The sequence below is a fragment of the Phoca vitulina genome, unplaced genomic scaffold (genome assembly GCF_004348235.1).
Source record: "Phoca vitulina isolate PV1807 unplaced genomic scaffold, GSC_HSeal_1.0 scaffold3, whole genome shotgun sequence".
NCBI classification, from domain to species: domain Eukaryota; kingdom Metazoa; phylum Chordata; class Mammalia; order Carnivora; family Phocidae; genus Phoca; species Phoca vitulina.
In genome coordinates this window covers 76769418-76786860 of record NW_022589706.1, presented here as the reverse complement: position 1 = coordinate 76786860, position 17443 = coordinate 76769418, and the positions used below count along the sequence as shown (strand labels likewise).

The window sequence follows — 17443 nt, the reverse complement described above, 5'->3', positions numbered from 1 at the left end:
TGGAATAGTACTCAGAAATAAAAAAGAAAAAAACTACTGATGCCCATAACGACTCAGATGAATCTCAAGTGCATTATGCTCAATAAAAGAAACGAGACTCAAAAGTCTATATGGCGTGATCCCATTTGTCTAACACTCGGGAAGAGATCATTGATTGCCAAGGGCTGGTGCTGAGGCAAGAGGTTGATTACAAATACACACAAGGTAATATTTTGTGGTGATGGAAATGTTGTATATATTGATCGTGGTGGTGGTACTTGCACGACTGTAGGGATTGTTCAAAATTCATAGACCTCGGGGCGCCTGGGTGGTCAGTTGTTAAGCATCTGCCTTGGGCTCAGGTCATGATCCCAAGATCCTGGGATCGAGCCCCACATTGGGCTCCCTGCTTGGCAGGAAGCCTGCTTCTCCTTCTCCCACTCCCCCTGTTTGTGTTCCCTCTGTGTCTCTCTCTATATCTAATAAATAAATAAAATCTTTAAAAAAAAATCATAGACCTCTATACTGAAAAGAAGGATATTAATATATTTAGAGTATACTTCCATAAAACTGACCCCCAAAAATTGGTAATTACTACTTACTGAGTACACTTTTAAGAACTTTCAAATCCTCATATATATAGAAAAGATCTACTATTTTTCCTTTTTAAATATGAAGTGACAAAGATCAAGATGGGTGTTGTCCTGTATTTCTTTTTTTTTATGTTATGTTAGTCACCATACATTACATCATTAGTTTTTGATGTAGTGTTCCATGATTCATTATTTGCATATAGCACCCAGTGCTCCATGCAGAACATGCCCTCTTTAATACCCATCACCAGGCTAACCCATCCTCCCACCCACCTCCCCTCTAGAACTGTCCTGTATTTCTTAAGGTGAGTCATACTGCAAACCACATAGAACATTTTAAGTTTTCTAGGAGCCATGTTTTAAAAAATCATAAAAAGAAGCAGGTGAAATTAATTTTAGCAATATATTTTATTTAACCCAATATATCAAAATCCTACCATTCTAACATGTAACTAACATAATAATTATTAATGAGATATTTTGTATTCTTTATATTCAGTTAAATCTTTGAAATCTGCTGTGTATTGTAAACAATCTCACTTTGGACTAGCCCTAGTTTAAAACTAGTCACAAGTGCGTAGTGGCTATGGAATTGGACAGAACAGACCAAGGGCTTTCCCCAAACCACACTGCAATCCATGCTCTCACCTGTACTCAGTAGTGACATCCACAAACATTTGATGTACTGCCTTGCATTTAATTCAATATTCTCCTGTGAGCTATAACAAAGTCATGGTTTGCGGTGAAAAGAGAGAAATGTTATTGTACTATTTGAACATCAAAATCAAGTCACAGGCAACTTGTAAATTTTATGTTAAAGGATATTGTTTCCTTCTCTGATGGATATTCTCTCCTTAACAGAAATCAAAGGGCTTTTGGCTTCAATAAACATAGTAATGACCCTACATAACAAAAAGATACCTGATTGAAAATTTAATATAAGTAGAGTGGTGAAATTATTTATATATATAATATATATATTATATAGTAAGAAATTCACAAAAACATGTTGAACATCATGGGTCACTGAGAAAATAAAAATTAAAACCACTCATTATATATTATATATATATATATATATTCTTGTTGCCTGAGATGGCCAATCAGTGAAGTCATAATGGTCACTGTAGATACAGCCCCAGTGCTTTCCCTCAGAAGTCAGAGCATGTTAAAACAATATAAAAAGGTATCATATATGCTTAAAATATGTCTGAAATAAATGAATACATGCTGGAGAGACTATGAGGAAACAGGAATTCTTATACTTTCCTGGTGGGGCCCCAAAACTGGACAATAGCTATAAGGATAATTTATCAAGATGTTTCAAACTACATTTTGCACATTAATCCTTTCCTTCACAAGTCCATCCTCTGAGAATTTATCTTATAGGTATACTTGCCCAAACACAAAGGGACTTAGGAATAAGATTATTCATTACAGCACTGCATGTAATTGCAAAAATCTGTAAATAATCAAAATGTCCCTCTGTGAGGTACTGGTTAAACAAAAGCAGAACATTACATAGCAGCAAACAGAGAGAGGGAGAGAGAGAGAAATGTATTCATCTGGAAAAATCTCTAAGCTATATTGTCAGTGCAAAAAGGCAATGTGCAGAACATAAGTATAATATTCCCCTTTAGGGTAAAAAAAGAGTGAAAACGGAAATATATGTTAGTATGTGCTTTTAGTTTCATAAAGAAATCCTAGGAGGATACATAAAAACTAATATGAGTGGTTACTTCCTGTGGGTGGGGGGCAAAGAATGGCATGAGTGAGAGTCAGCAGGAATTTGATTTTTCACTTTGTAATTTGTAAATTGGCTATTTGTAAATTCGAAGTCAATGCTATTTTATTAACTTTATCATTTTGTTTCAAGTTTTCCAGACCTTCTTCAGTAATACTTCCCCTGGACGACTTATTTATTTATTTATTTATTTATTTATTTATTTATTTATTTTAGAGGGTATAGGGGCAGAGGGAGAGGGGGAGAGAGAATCTCAAGCAGGCTCCACACTCAGTGCAGAGCTGGACATGGGGTTCAATTTCAGCACCCTGAGATCATCATCTGAGCCAAAATCAAGAGTTGGACGCTTAACCAGCTAAGCCACCCAGGCAACCCTCCCCTAGACTACTTAAGAATAAGATGAATGTATAAGGATTATTCTTCTAAAATTAATTTTTGTAGTTAGATTTGTTGGATTCCACTTACATCATTGCCTAAAAGGGTTATACCTTTATAATGTCAATCTATAAACAGCTCCCTGATATAGAAAATATAAAAATATTCCTGATATATGGAGCTTTCATAGTAACTGTTTAAAAGCAGAACACATTAAAAATACTTTTTAAGAAGTACTTTATATATAGATTTCTTTGTAGGCAGCAATATTTCAATAATGGTTAAGCTTAAAAATGTGCTAGATATGGAACTCACGTTAGACATAAATGCTAAAAGTAGGGCTTCCAAGAAAGCTGCTTCAAGACCCGTAAATTGAACAAAAAAGAAAAAAATTAAATATATTTTTTAGAATTAGAACTATAGCTGTGTTGGTAGATAGATATAAATAAGATCAATCTTAGTTCACATGGTGGTTATGCAATCATAAACACTACTGCTTTATTTGCTAGTTTAGCATAATATCTGGTATTTCTCCTTTATTCCTCCAAGAAAGAAGTAAGTTGAATGCCATTCTCCCCCCTTACCATCCTTATCCTCCTACTCCACAGACCCAATGCTCATGTCAAGGATTTGAAATCCAATGCAATGTTGAGACTTCAGGCGTCCGGTGGGAGATGAGACATCCACCTCTAGTCCTTCATCACCCACAGGTTAAAACCAAAGATGTTCATTACTCGTACCCTCAGCATAGCATCAGATCTGATCGTTTCCTGCTGTTCTACATGATCCTTGGGGCACAGGAGGAATCATTCTCAAGTATGGAAACCCTGTCCACTTCCTCTCTTTCCACCTCTTAGACACACTAAGCCAGGGCCTAGGCTCCCCTGCTCTTAAATCCCTAGACAACTCCTGTCCAAAGTCAGAGTTTAAGCCAGTATAAAAACTAGTATGTGGGGCCACGTCTCCTAATTCTCCAGCTAGTGCACTCTTGATTGTTCATTATGAGCAAAATAAAACCTCTTACCATCCTGAAAAACCCAACATGGAATTTGATGAATTATTATAGTATGCAATAGAATGTGCATTCCCATGAGCAAACTCACAAGCTATGGGTTTGGGGGATGGCCACCTCTGACTGAGCTCTTAACTTGTAGGACTCGTGTTGCCAGAAACTTAACATGCATTGTTCCATTGAACCTTCCCTAGTCTAGATGAGGAAGCTGAAATTCAAAGGTTTTAAGTTAATTGCACCATGCCTACTTGGGTCAAAGCCAGAGTTTGAAGCCTAGTCTCGCTGAGTTAGAGCCAAAAGTCAAATCACTAAGGAGGGCTGTTGTTCTGCTACATAAACAGAAGTGAGCACTTCTGGACATCTAAACCTACTGCAAAGGTAATTATGTATTGCTATTCATTAATCTGTTCAGTACCATTCATTGCTCAGCTTACATATGATGTATCAATAACATCACCCAACTGAATGCACATCAATGTGCTTAAGCTATACTGACATCTCCCAAAAGCCTGCTTCGGCCAGGTATGATTTACAGCCTCCACCGTAATATATACATCATCCATAAAAATAGTTCTCAATTACCCGCACAATATTTCCAAAAGCCAAGGCAATGTTTTAAAGTATATTTTATGATACAATCATAGAAGAGATGAATACTTGCATAGCTATATTTACCCCCTCCAGTAAATTTGGAAGTAATCAGATCTGTATCTTTCTGTATTACACCCTCCCTTCCAAATTTGTTGTTTCCAAACACAACGTTCCACAGAGTGATCATTTTAAATACATTTAACAAGGTAAGCCCATTCCATATGTTACATAATTGGCTTCCACTTTGACAAGGTTGAAACAATTTACAGTTTGACAGTGTCTCAAGTTTATTAAACAGGATTTTATTTTTATATAATACAGTCTACTCAGATAATCAGACTGTTTTCACATAGCTGTGCATGATTTCATGAGCCAGGCCCAAGGGCTAAAAGCCACACAGCGCTGACTAGATTGATTAGGGCCATGATGTCTGACTGAAGCTATGGAGAATCAGCAAACACTTGTCCGGCTGGGAATCCACCTTTCCGTCAAGGCCATGCTTTGCATATGGTAGGAACTCAATAAATATTTTTTATTAATTGGCCTAGAATAAGTTTTACAAATGCTGAGATGGTCTTACTGTTTTTTTTCTCTTTAATCTGTGCTTCTTAAGTTTTAATTGCATACAATATGAATCACCTAGGGATCTTTTCAAAAAGCAGATTCTGCATCAGTTGGGTTGAGGACTGATGTTCGGGATTTCTTACAAGCTCCTAGAAGGTGTTTGTGCTACTGGTCCATGAAACACACTAAGTACCAAGGCCATAAACCTTCCTTCAAAATATGGTAGTGCTTTTATCATTACCAGCCATGGCTCCCTGTAGCACCCCAACTTATCATACTAATTGTAACCTCAGATTCATTTGTCTACATTCCTTTCTAAACTATAATCTCCCTGGAGACAGGGACCCTGTTGGACTCCCAGTGCCTAACAGATAGTTAATACTCGATTAAAACTTACTGAATGTCAATTGGCCAATGAATGAATATGAACAAAAGATACATTTTTATACACACCCTCGAACACATATGAACACTCCCCTAGCTACCTTTTCATAAAAATGTCACTGGGGCATTGGGGATTTTTCAGAGTCAGGGCAAAATTCATAATCATAATCAGGGCTCATATTCTTTGAGTGTGTTATATATTAACTAACTTAATCCCCACAACAGCCCGGCATGTGGTACCGTTATTACAATTCCCATTTTTAAAGGTAGAAAATGGAGACACAGCAATGTTAAGTACCTTATCAAAGTTTATACAGCTAATTAGTGTCATGGCTAGTGTCACATACAGCTAGGCACTTAGGCCCCACAGTCCATACACCTAACCACTACACCATGAAGATAAAAAAACACAATCGCTCTCTGACCTTGTCAAACTTGTTAACATTAATGTTCTTTACAGAACGAGGGTCAGACCCACTCTAAAGACTACCAGATTTTTCTATCTGGTCCACATGTGGGCATTCTTGGATTTAATTATTTTCTTGTGCAACCCCACAGGGTTATGTCATGAAGCAATGTGGAACTTTTCTGGGACACAAATGTGAATGACAAAAGCCATGCAAATTTTGTCCATCAGAATAGGACACTTGGCTGGTACAGGGAGGCGGACCAATGAAGGACCAGCATCTACACGAGCACATAGCTATGTTTTCCTCTTCTTATCTTTATGCACATAAGAATTCCAGAGGAATGGTATGCCATGATGGTATTCCCCAACTTGGAACTTGCAAAGGTTTTAAGGTGTATCCCTAGAAAAGTGTCAAGGACCTTCTCCATGCTCCTAGCTGACATTCTCTTATGCGGGCTCCTGAATTATAAATCTTTGTATAATTAAGGAAAAGAAGGGACAGTGTACATTTAAACATATCAGCTTTCTTTACTTAAAGGTAGATAATACGTAACATTGTTTACGAAAAGGAAAAAAATCATACAACTATTTTGAGAGATAAGTCACTATGGTAACCATTTCTCTGCTTGAATTTAGAGAAGCAAGGCCTTCTGCTTCTGGAAGATTCTCTCAGCTTTTAGCCGCAGGTATTATGTATTATTTTCTACTGGGCTTCTTTTGTCTTATATTAAATAAGTCTTCATATTATCTTACTTATTGGAAAATCTCATTATTCTATAGACTAACTCATTGCATATTTCATCATTAAATGGAAATTTTATTGGTTGGAGCACCCTCAAAGACAAAAATAATGATGACATATCTCATCCAGAGTGTTAACAGGGGGTCATACATGTCTTGAAACATTTGGGTGGTTCTTTAGGCAATGATTTCAAATACCTGTGATTTTTTTTTTCCAGAAAACTATTTCCTAGATTAATATAGGAAAGTTAATACATGTAATTCTGTATTTTGTACCAAAACAACTTTTTACCCACATTATTTTCTTACTTACCATTGAGAGACCTCCTTCCTGTACTCCCATTAAGTTACACATGTTCTATCATAAAAAAAAAAAAAAAAAGTTGTCTTTCCCAATCAGTGGCAAGTATTTTCTGTACTGCCTGCAAACAGGAAAGAGGATAAATTTTGTTCTGTTTTAACAATACTTCTCCAACCCCATTTAGCCCCATTAGTGCTTGCTGCAATAAACAGAACCACAATTTCAGGACAATAATAATTGCAATAATAATAGCTATCACTCATTAAGCACTTGCTATGTACCGACACTGTTCTAAAACTGCACGTAAGTACTAGATTTAGAAATTTAGCATAACCAAGGAAAGCCAGGGATAGTGTGCATTTCTTTTAAAGATTTTATTTATTTATTTGAGAGAGAAAAAAAGAGAGTGTGAGTGAGGTGGTGGGGGAGAGAGGGTGGGAGAGAGAATCTGAAGCAGACTCCGTGCTCAGCTCAGCACAGAGCCCGATCCCACGAGCCCATGATCATGACCTGAGCCAAAACCAAGAGTCGGATGCTTAACTGACTAAGCCACCCAGACGCCCCAATAGTGTGCATTTAAAGATCTCGGATTTCTTTATAAAAAAGAGATAATATTTAGCATTGATTATAAGGGTTTCTCTTTTAATCTCACAACAACCCTATGAGCCTGCTAAGAGACTTCCATGTCCTGTAAATCTTCCCAGAACCCATTGCACAGATTAAGAAACCCAGTCATTTTCCCTCTGATGTCATAGTTCGTGAAATAAAATTAGCAATGTACTGGATATAACTGTATTAATAAGACCTCAGGAACAATGGCTCATATTGGATAAAGAGAGAAAATTGGCCAGTGAAACATAATAAATATTCACCACTCCAAGTCACGAATGCATAAGATACCAGTGTCTCCTAGAATAATATATTAAAGCATCATATTTGTTTTTCATTTTTATAACATCCCTGGTATTCTGAACTTATACTTTATGCAAGCAATGATATTATGAATACTATATTTAGACAGGAGGGGGACATGGAACTTCCATATTTGTATATACATCAGATGAACATACTGTTGCCATGTGTTACCACTATTTTTCTTTCTTAGGTGGATGAGTAAAGCATAGTAATAAAAAAGCATTCTTCAGTCAAAGACGTTACTTAGGATTTTAGTAGTTTGCTATATTACACTGGTTTATGAAAGGCAATCAAATGATTTAACCAATTAGATTTTCTCTTCATATTCAACTATTGTTTCCAGTAAGCACCCTCACAAACTCTTTCTACAGTATGAAGAGGATATAACAAAACAGCAATGAAATGTACTTCAGCACTACCTCATAAACACCTGATACCCCCATGTGAACCTTCCGTTATAATTAACCATATCCACAGCATATAAAAATTAATGGACGAAAGTATGTGTCATCTCTTGACAAGACTATGATGGCACTTGGTTTTTCCAAATTCTGTTCTATGATTTATTTTTAAAAATCGGGTCTGTTTGTTTAACCCCGCAGAGATGCAAACTGGTGATAGGATGGATTTTTTACCCTTTAAAAAGTAGATGAGAAAGGACAATCTCCACTAATTATCCCAAGTATGAGTTCCACATCGATCATTCCTTATGCCCTGTAATTCCCCAAAGCTAGGTCCATTCAGCCAAAAAGAATATTATTCAGTCTTTCATACATAGGTAAATTATTTTCTGCAGTGAAATCCCAAAGGGATTTTGCAAAATTTCAGTTAGTCAGGTGAGAACAAAGTAACGGCTATGTTCTAGAAGGCCCAATAATCTTTCTGGCCCTTTGGGAGTACTTAGTTTATGTGTTTTGCCTAAATACCTAAGGGAAATGAAATGGGTAATTTCTTTATTTCAATGGTGTAGGTTCAGAGCACTCATTACATTAATCCTAATAGCTCTCCTTGGAGGCGGGTAGGTGGCCGCTTCATCAGTATTGCCACCCAGATAAGGAAAGGACGCTCTGTAGCTTGCCCTCCCCTCCCCCCGCCCCAGACAGCTAGGCAGCTCATCTATTCATCTTGAACATATTAGCCACTGAAACCGCTTTTTAGTTGGCTTAAATGGGCTTGTTTATTTCCCACTTTTCTGCTATTGAAATAGAAGTGGAAATCTGCTTTCAATGACCAGCCTATCAGCATCTCCTTCCTTGGCTGGCCTGACCTTCAGGCAGTGCAGCTGCCTTAGTCGAGTTAAAAATGGACTGTCAGGCTGGCTTTAATTTCTGCGGCACTGCCTCCCAATGTCCTCCCACTGATCTGTTTATCACACCCTCCTTACCCCTTCTGTTGTTGTTTTTCTTACTACGACTTTTTAGCCTGGACAGCTGAAACTGCTTTTCAAGGCCCTAACCTACAGATCCTTGTACACATAATCCTGAAAGACCAGGAGCCAACACTAGATCCTCCTACTTGTAGAAACAGTCTTCCCCTCCTGGCATCCCCTCCCTTTCCGCTCCTGACCCAACGCCTTCTTCGGGAGTGACCTCTCTGAGCAGATCATCTCCTACTGCACATCAAAGCAGGAAAAGGGTGGATTAGTAACTTTGGAAGGAAACATAGCACTTGGCCTCCCGCTTATGGGCTGTGCGCGCATGTTGAGTCTTTGCACAGTTCCTCTGTCTCTCTGTGCGCTTGGGTTCAGAACTGCGCATCAAGCCTCACAGTGATTATTCCTAGCAGGTACTAAAACTCCATATCTTCACCGCCCCAAGCCCCTTCAAGACCGCCCGACACCACGGGGCTCGCCAGAAAGGTCTGCCTCTGAGTATGACAACTGCTCCCGGCGATGAGGCGGGCGAAGAAGCAGCTAAGGTCCCACTAATGGTTTTGCTTCGTTTTTGGCAAAGTCCCCTTCATTCAAGCTCCCAGGTCTCTGGAGCCAGGTCTAATTAGAAGAGTACCAGGCTCACCCTTTTCGCAGAGAAAACTCATTAATCATAGATGAAACCGCCTTAGGGTGCTGGGAGTGCAGTGATGAAGACCCCTCCTAGAATGCTGGAGAGCCTCCGATGCGGAAAAGGCGAGCTAGATCTGATCGCGGGCAGGAGGGAAAGATGTAGAAACCCACGGAGTAGAGTTGACTTGGTTAGAGGCCAGAACTAAATGCATAAATAATGCTCATTGAACATCGAAACAGATATTAGGCAAGTTTTAGTACGACACAGCAAAGCCTCAGGTCCCGGTAACAGACAAAGGACGGAAAGCTTCCCGCTGCCCGGGACAGAATCTCAACAAGGGCACCGGCGGCGTGAGAGTGTGCGCGCGCTGGGGTGGGGTCGCGCCAAAGAATCCAAGCTAGTAGTGGAGGCGAGTGGTCAGTTTTCGGCAAGTCGTACACCCGGAATTGCGGACTCGGTGACCTGTGGCCCACCCAGGAAACAACAGGTGTCTACCCGGCCGCAAGCTTATCCTCAACTCCCAGCGGCTCCCCTTGGGCGGCTGCAAGTGTCTGGGTTGAAATGCAACCCGACCCCGGGAGGGGCGGGGCGCAGGGCGGCGGAGGGGTGGTGCAGGTGGGCGGGCCGCGGCGGGGTGAGGAGGCTGGGCCTATAAAGTGCTCCCGGCCCCAGGGGCGATGCTGCTCGGTGGAGCGGGTAATGCGTGGGTTGGGGGTCGATCAGTGCTTGGGTCTGCAGGTCCCTGAGCCTCCGAGGGAGGAGGCTCCTGAGAACAGTTCGTGCCTCCGTTTACCCCGCCGCTTTGCCAGCGAGCGCGCCCGTCGCAGCGAACTCCCGGCAGGTGAGCGAGGCAGCGGCCTCGGGGGACGGAGCGGGGGCGGAGGGTTCCGCTGCTCCCCGCCCAGGGGTGCGTTCCGCTAGGCACGTCCGCTCCGAGTTATGCTAACTTTGAATTAGTTTTAGGTTGTGAGTGTGGCTGGCGTCTCCACTCCCGGGGCTTTGTAAACTTGAGTTGCGGAGGCCGGCTCCTCCCCTTTGGAAAATGACTTCCTCGGCTAGTTAGCTGCCGGGACGCTAGGCATTTTAGGAGCCTCTGCACGTCTTGCCTACTTTTGCAAATCCGTCCTTCTTCCCTTCTTTTTCCAGCGCCCCGGAAAGGCCGTTCCGCCCCCGCGAGGGAAACAGAGCCGTTGACCATGGTTGCAACTGGCAGTTTGAGCAGTAAGAACCCGGCCTGCATTTCAGAGTTGCTAGACCATGACTTCCACCCGGGGAGCCTGCTAAATGGTGAGTTTCCCAGCTGCCCGCCTCTCTCTCCTCCAAAGGTCGCGGCCCCTGGATAGATGAGATGGGTGGACGGACGGTGTCGCCTCTTCCTCGATGTAGGGTGTGCCTCAAAACCCATCTGAAAAGACTCCTTTCCAAACTTTCTAGCATCTTCTGTTCGTGGTAGTGAGAAACAAAAGTAGCAAAAAATAAAACAACTGAAGGCTGCACGGTCTAGTTTGCGGCCAAGAGGATGTTTGGGGATTAAAAATTAGATAGGTTCCTAAGGGGTTGTGAAGTTACGGTGAATTCCAAGTGTACAGTTTTGAATTTTAACAAATGTATTCACCCTTATAACCACTGCCATCACCCCGTACCCCCAAATTCGCACGCGCCCATTTGCCATCAGTTTTCCACTCTCCCTCTCCCCTGTCCCCAGGGAAACACTGATCTGCTTTTTGTCATCATAAATTAGTGTTGCCTCTGCAGTTTCATACAAATGGAATCATGTAATACCTACTCTTTTGCATCTGATTTCTTTCCGGCAGCCTAATGATTTTGAGATCCTTTAATGTGGTTGCTTCTATCGGTATATGTTCCTTTTTATCGCTGAGCAATATTCTATTTGTGGATACACCCAGCATTCTGCTTTTAATGCCAGAAGGAAATTTTAAAACAGCAGTGGTGCTGGACATACTTTGCTCTGCAATTTTAAACAGCAGTTTCTAGGTTAACACACTGCTCTGCCACTAAGAAGCTGTGTGGCATCGACAAATTGCTTAATTTCTTCGGGCCTTCCTCATTTCAAAGGCCCAGTGGTTGATGAGCTAGTTTTATAGGCCAAAGCTCTAAAATTCTCTGTCTTCAATATAGGTAAAATATGGAGCCTTGTAAGTGCATTTGTTTCAGTGAGTTATAAAAACAAAAACAAAAACAATGACCAAACTGAATAGGTGATGTGGGGAGATGAAGAGACAGTAGCCAATGAAGGTGAAGTATGCTTAGGGAGGGGTTGCCCAGTTGACTGCGTATGCGGTGTGGCATCCTGCCAAGTGGTAGGATTAATTTGGAAGGTAGGTGACCAAATGCAGAGCTATCTCTTTTCCTTTGAGCAAATCTAATTTTATTTTCCTAGGACTGTTTTGTTTTGCTTGGCTACGAAAACTACCCAGCCGGTTATAAATATCCTTGTGGACCTTAAAGGTCTTCCCTTTGAGCAATTTTTAATCAAAGAGCTTGAAGCTAAAATTGGGATCTACAGACCATTCCCATAGAGACTTTTAAAGAAAGACACAAATTCGATATTTACTATAGCTCATCAAGTTCATCTTAAGTTCATCAGTAAGGAGCAGTAACAAAAATCCTGCATTTCACAATAACAAACACATATAATTCTTAGAAACGAACAGTCCCTTCATCGAAAAAAAAAAAATTATTACCATTTTTATTCCAGAAGTGAAGCGTGTTCTCTGTAAAACAAAATTAGAAAACCCTCAGAGCAAGTAAGGGAGCGGGAAGGAAAAGAAAATCACTGGGGAGCGCCTGGGTGGCTCAGTAGTTAAGCTCTGCCTTCGGCTCAGGTTGAGCCCCGCATCGGGCTCCCTGCTCCGAGGGAGGCCTGCTTCTCCCCGCTCCCACTCCCCCTGCTTGTGATCCCTCTCTTGCTGTGTGTCTCTTTCTGTCAAATAACAAAAAAAAAAAAAAAAAAGAAAGTCACTGGTATTCTAGTATAACCATAGAAAGATTTTTGATCCAGTCTGTAAGATTGTGTGTGTGTACACATGTAAATTTAAAGAAAAGAAGTTATAGCCTATCCATCCTGTTTATCAAAACCTTTATTTCATAGATGCGTTTTCAGTCTCTGAGAGATTTCAGTGACCTGATCTGTTTGTTACCCAGCTAGTCAACAGCAAAGCCAAGTCGGCTGACTCCCCAACAAATATGAGCAAAAGGCAGACGTGGTAGATAGAAGTAGCCCATGTTGCTATCTTGGTATGTTTTATCTGCTCCGGGATTGATTGATTCATTGATTGATTGATTTCATCTCAAACTTCCCTTTCCTACAGATTTCGACTACTGGGATTATGTTGTTCCTGAACCCAACCTCAATGAGGTGATGTTTGAGGAGACAACTTGCCAGAGTTTGGCGAAAATGCTGGAGAACTGTCTGTCCAAATCAAAGCAAACCAAACTTGGTTGCTCAAAAGTCCTCGTCCCTGAGAAACTGACCCAGAGGATTGCTCAGGATGTCCTGCGGCTGTCCTCCACGGAGCCCTGCGGCCTGCGAGGTTGCGTTATGCACGTGAACTTGGAAATTGAAAACGTATGTAAAAAGCTGGATAAGATTGTGTGTGATTCAAGCGTGGTGCCCACTTTTGAGCTCACCCTTGTGTTTAAGCAGGAGAACGACTCCTGGACTAGCTTCAGGGACTTTTTCTTCAGCCGAGGTCGCTTCTCATCTGGCCTCAGGCGAACTCTGATCCTGAGTTCAGGATTCCGACTTGTGAAGAAAAAGCTTTACTCCTTGATTGGAACCACAGTCATTGAAGAGTGCTGAAAAGGAAAGTTTTAAAGGTCCTTTTTATGATTGGGTCATAAAACTGCACAGTTGCCCTGTGAGAGTCATTTTAGTCACTCTGCCTACTCTCAACGAGAAACCCCAAATTGAGTCATCTCCCTTCCAGGCTTCACATTTACAGCAACCCAACTAAAAGGCTGAGTTCATGGCTTTTGAGAAAGGACCTGAAAAAGTGTACTTTTTTTTTTTTTTTTTTTTGCCTATATCACATGTTTTTACAAAATGGCATGGAATAAAAGAAGCAGTCCACCTTAGTTTTATATTTGACCTCGCTTTTTCCAGGTTGTCTTGCTAAATAGACTATACACCAAATGTGCCTAATTAGATTTTCATATGGCTTTTTTTTTCTGTATGTTTTCAGAGTAATCCTTTCAGTTACAGAAACGTCATGATGCTTAGCCCGTCAAAACTTCCAGAAGCCCACACCACTTTCCTGCCCCTACTCAGATATGAAGCGTTCTTAGACTGAAGGGTAGAATGTAGTGGGTGAGTGTAATTAAAACTTCACCCCATGCAAGAGTGAATAAGAAATGTCACAGCAAGAACAGAGCTACTTCGCTGTTTCTTGGCATCCTCTCTATGCTTCCGTTTTAGAGGTGGCAGAAGCGTGTATTGTCATTTCAGTAACCACAGTATTGTTTAAAATAACTTTATGGTACAATACAAGCTCCGTTTTTCTAGTTCTCAAGTATTGAATGTTATCTTTAAGCTAAAAAAGTGAAAAGTGTTGAACGGATTTTTTTGCATATAGTTGATCACTCTTCTCCTGAGGGCATGGTGAATGTGTATGGGAATGGGAAGTGAGTTCTCAGATCCACTTCCTTTCTCATTCACTTGATAATCTAGCTTCTGATTTTCATTATCACGTATACTTAACCTCAGATGAAGCATCTCACCCAGTCAGTGTCATCTGGCTCTGGCCTCTCCTGGAAACTGAGGTGTTTCTCCTTAGCCTGAATCTTCAAAGGAGATAATAGGTGCCTGCTACCACTTTTCATGATCAACATGGGCCTATTTATGAAGTCTGCTCTGGCTATGGACATCTGGTGTATAGTACAGACTAGGGAATGAAAATCATGGTCTAGATAACCAGTTTTCTTCAGCCTTGGATACCTGTCCCTAGGGAACAAGAAAGGCCTGATTTTTTTTCTTGTTCCTCCTAGCTAGGTCCTTAGCCATTGAGAGAATGTAGCCTTACACTATTCAGCAAGGCCCTCACATTTTTGCTGTAAATCACAAGAAGGAGCTCAGTCGGGTCTCCTGCCCACATTATTAGTACCACTTTACGTGCCTGAAGCCAGGGTTGTAGGGACAAATGTCTTCATCCTGGTGTTGCTCAAAAGCGGGTGTGATCCTGTTACGGATCCCATACGTGACCTAAAAGTTCACTATTCAAATCAGCAAGCAGTCTAACAAATCCAACTCTTCATGTGTTTGAAAAGATACCGCAAAGCCGGTCCTTATAGGACTGGGCCCGGAGCAGTCAACCTCGTTTGCATGTCTGTTACTCTTGGGCTCTAAAGGTCACCGTGATTCTGTGGGCCTGGCTTCTCTGGCTTGGATGTAGAACTGTTGTCCTTCTCCCACTAACAGTTGTCGTTGACTCTTGTCTTTTGTGCTCACAAAATGGTGATGGCTTATGGAGATTCCTAAATTAATATTCCTGTTAAAGGAAATTAAAGTTTGTCTATTTTTGACAATAAAGCATCATATATTTTTAATTCTGTTGTCTTCTTTGTCTTCAATGAGTTTATGCAATAATCACCCAAAAATGTATCTGACAATATTAAGGAAAGATGACAAAACAATTACCCCTTTTTGACAAGGTTCTTTGTACCCTTGCTTGTAATATTCCAATTGTATTTATCACATGTGCATATGTATCAATAGAGATTTGCCTCATAATTTTTCAATTACAATAATACTTTTTATAGAAAAACATTAATAATTTGAGTTCTTTCGACAACCACCTTTTTACAAACCAAAAATGATTGTGTAAACTTGTCTTATAGTTTTTTCAGTGACCAAATGCAGATGTATCAAACTGTAAGATCAGTGTACGTTTTCATTTTCATTAGTTTATTCCATTTGAACAACGTGTCTTTCTAATTCCACTATTATTTGTCATTTTTCTTATCTTTTTCACTTATCTTTTCTGTCTCCTTATTTATGGTCATTAGCTCATATTTCTCACACTGCTTAGCCCACATTTAATAAGACTGAGTATTGGGCTCTGTTCTAGATGCTTTACATAAATGATCTCATTTACTTCTCCAAGAGCCTTATGGAGTGAGACCACTGTCCTCTCCATTTTGTAGGTAACTGACCAGACAGAGAGAGGTTTAGTAACTTGCCCAAAGTCATTAAGTTATGCAGGAGAGCCAGAGAACTGTATAAAACCAAGTTGACTCCAGGGGCTGAGCTCACTCACCATGCTGCCACCAAGTGCCCAAGGCAGCACGGAGACCTTATGACATCACCAAAAGACTGTAAAAATGTTGTCAGAAATATTTGTCTCTAAATTCGAGGAAAGAATTATTAATGTGGTTTCTTTTCAGGTAGGAAAAATGAGGAAACTACTGTCAATATTCACTACTCACAGGAGCAGAGCTATGCTTAGAACAAAAAACCATCCAAATGTTTAAAATACATGCATTTCAGTCCTGGCACCTTCATGCCTATCTTGTACAGTTGGCCTGTCTTCTTTCTCATGTACCTTCAAAAAAAGGTGTAGTCTGTCCCATTTCTCCCCCAGTAGAGAATAAACCCTTAGCTAGAGTGTGTGATGGCCTCCTGAAAGAATGGGATGTTTTACTTTCCTCCTATAAATAGAAAGATAGTATTACACTAACGGATTCAGTCTCCTGAATCTATTTCACCAATAACAGTCTATATCCTCATGGAGTCAGCTTCAAGTTACACTACTGACAGTTTCCCATTTGCATAGCAGAGAATGTACAAGTGTAAAGATCTTAGGTCTATTACACTTAGTTCTCAATGATCTATATTAGTTTAAACAAGTGATGATAATAACAAAAGTCCAAGGCAGGTTGATGGCAGATGAGAAAGGAAAGGTATATGGTGATGTGCTGGGAGGAGCATCATGCAGATATTCAGAACCCCAGACTCTTGACTAGACTCTGCCATTGATTATAGACTCACACTACTTCATTGGATTCTCTGCATCTGCCACAGACAAGAGAAAAAAGAAACTGTGAAGAATTTCATGTGAAATTCAGGGGCCCAGTGTGGAAGCGATCTACATGCTTTCTGTTGACGTCCCCTATAGAACTCAGTCACGTGGCCCCATCAGGTGCAAAACGGGCTGGGAAATGTGGTGACACAGTGTGCCCGGAAGGGAGTGGGCTTGAGGAACTAGTTCTGCCACACAGAGCAAAACGAGTTAGAGCCCAGATCCAGACCTAGATATATAAGGGAAGTTGACTGACAGCAGAATTGGCACTTTAGATCAGTGGGTAAATGATGGTATTTTTCAATAATTGGCATTATAATAAGCTTTTATATACATGAAAAAAATGGAACTGGATGCATACACATCAAGCATAAAGATCATTCCAGATTGATTAAAAAATTCAGTGTGAAAGGGGAGCTTTCAGAAGACAATATAATTTTTATGATTTTGATGTAGGGAAAGATTTCTTAAATAAGATGCAAAGAAATCACTGAAACTCCTGTTTATCACATAACACTATAAAGAGAATGAAAACACAAGTCATGAACTGGAAGAAAGTATCTTCTCTACAGAGAACTGAGAAATAGTTAGTAACCAGAATATATTAAGAGTCCTTTCAAAGCAATTAGGATAACACAAACAACCCAAAAGAAAAAATATGGGCAAAAGCTTGAACAGGCACTCTACAGAAAAGGAAGCCCATATGGTTGATAAGCATATGAAAAGATGCTCAGACTAACTAGTAATAAGGGAAATGCAAATTAAAAGCACAAGACACCAATGTGTAGACATCCA

General features: G+C 40.5%; 1 protein-coding gene across 1 annotated transcript; it reads left to right on the top strand.

Moving 5' to 3' along the window:
- Nucleotides 1-10284: 10284 nt before the first annotated feature.
- Nucleotides 10285-15172, top strand: DDIT4L (DNA damage inducible transcript 4 like). The gene is made up of 3 exons (XM_032398783.1): nucleotides 10285-10452; nucleotides 10758-10898; nucleotides 12944-15172. The coding sequence occupies exons 1-3, from the start codon at nucleotides 10311-10313 to the stop codon at nucleotides 13432-13434; spliced, it is 774 nt and encodes a 257-aa protein (XP_032254674.1). The 5' UTR covers nucleotides 10285-10310; the 3' UTR covers nucleotides 13435-15172.
- The last annotated feature ends 2271 nt before the right edge of the window (nucleotides 15173-17443 follow it).

What these genes read in the sequence shown, in the direction of transcription:
- DDIT4L (XM_032398783.1), top strand. Translation starts at nt 10,311, where the DNA reads ATGCGTGGGTTGGGGGTCGATCAGTGCTTGGGTCTGCAGGTCCCTGAG. An exon ending in TCGCAGCGAACTCCCGGCAG is followed by an intron (nt 10,453 to 10,757) that starts GTGAGCGAGGCA and finishes TTCTTTTTCCAG; the next exon opens with CGCCCCGGAAAGGCCGTTCC. An exon ending in CCCGGGGAGCCTGCTAAATG is followed by an intron (nt 10,899 to 12,943) that starts GTGAGTTTCCCA and finishes CCTTTCCTACAG; the next exon opens with ATTTCGACTACTGGGATTAT.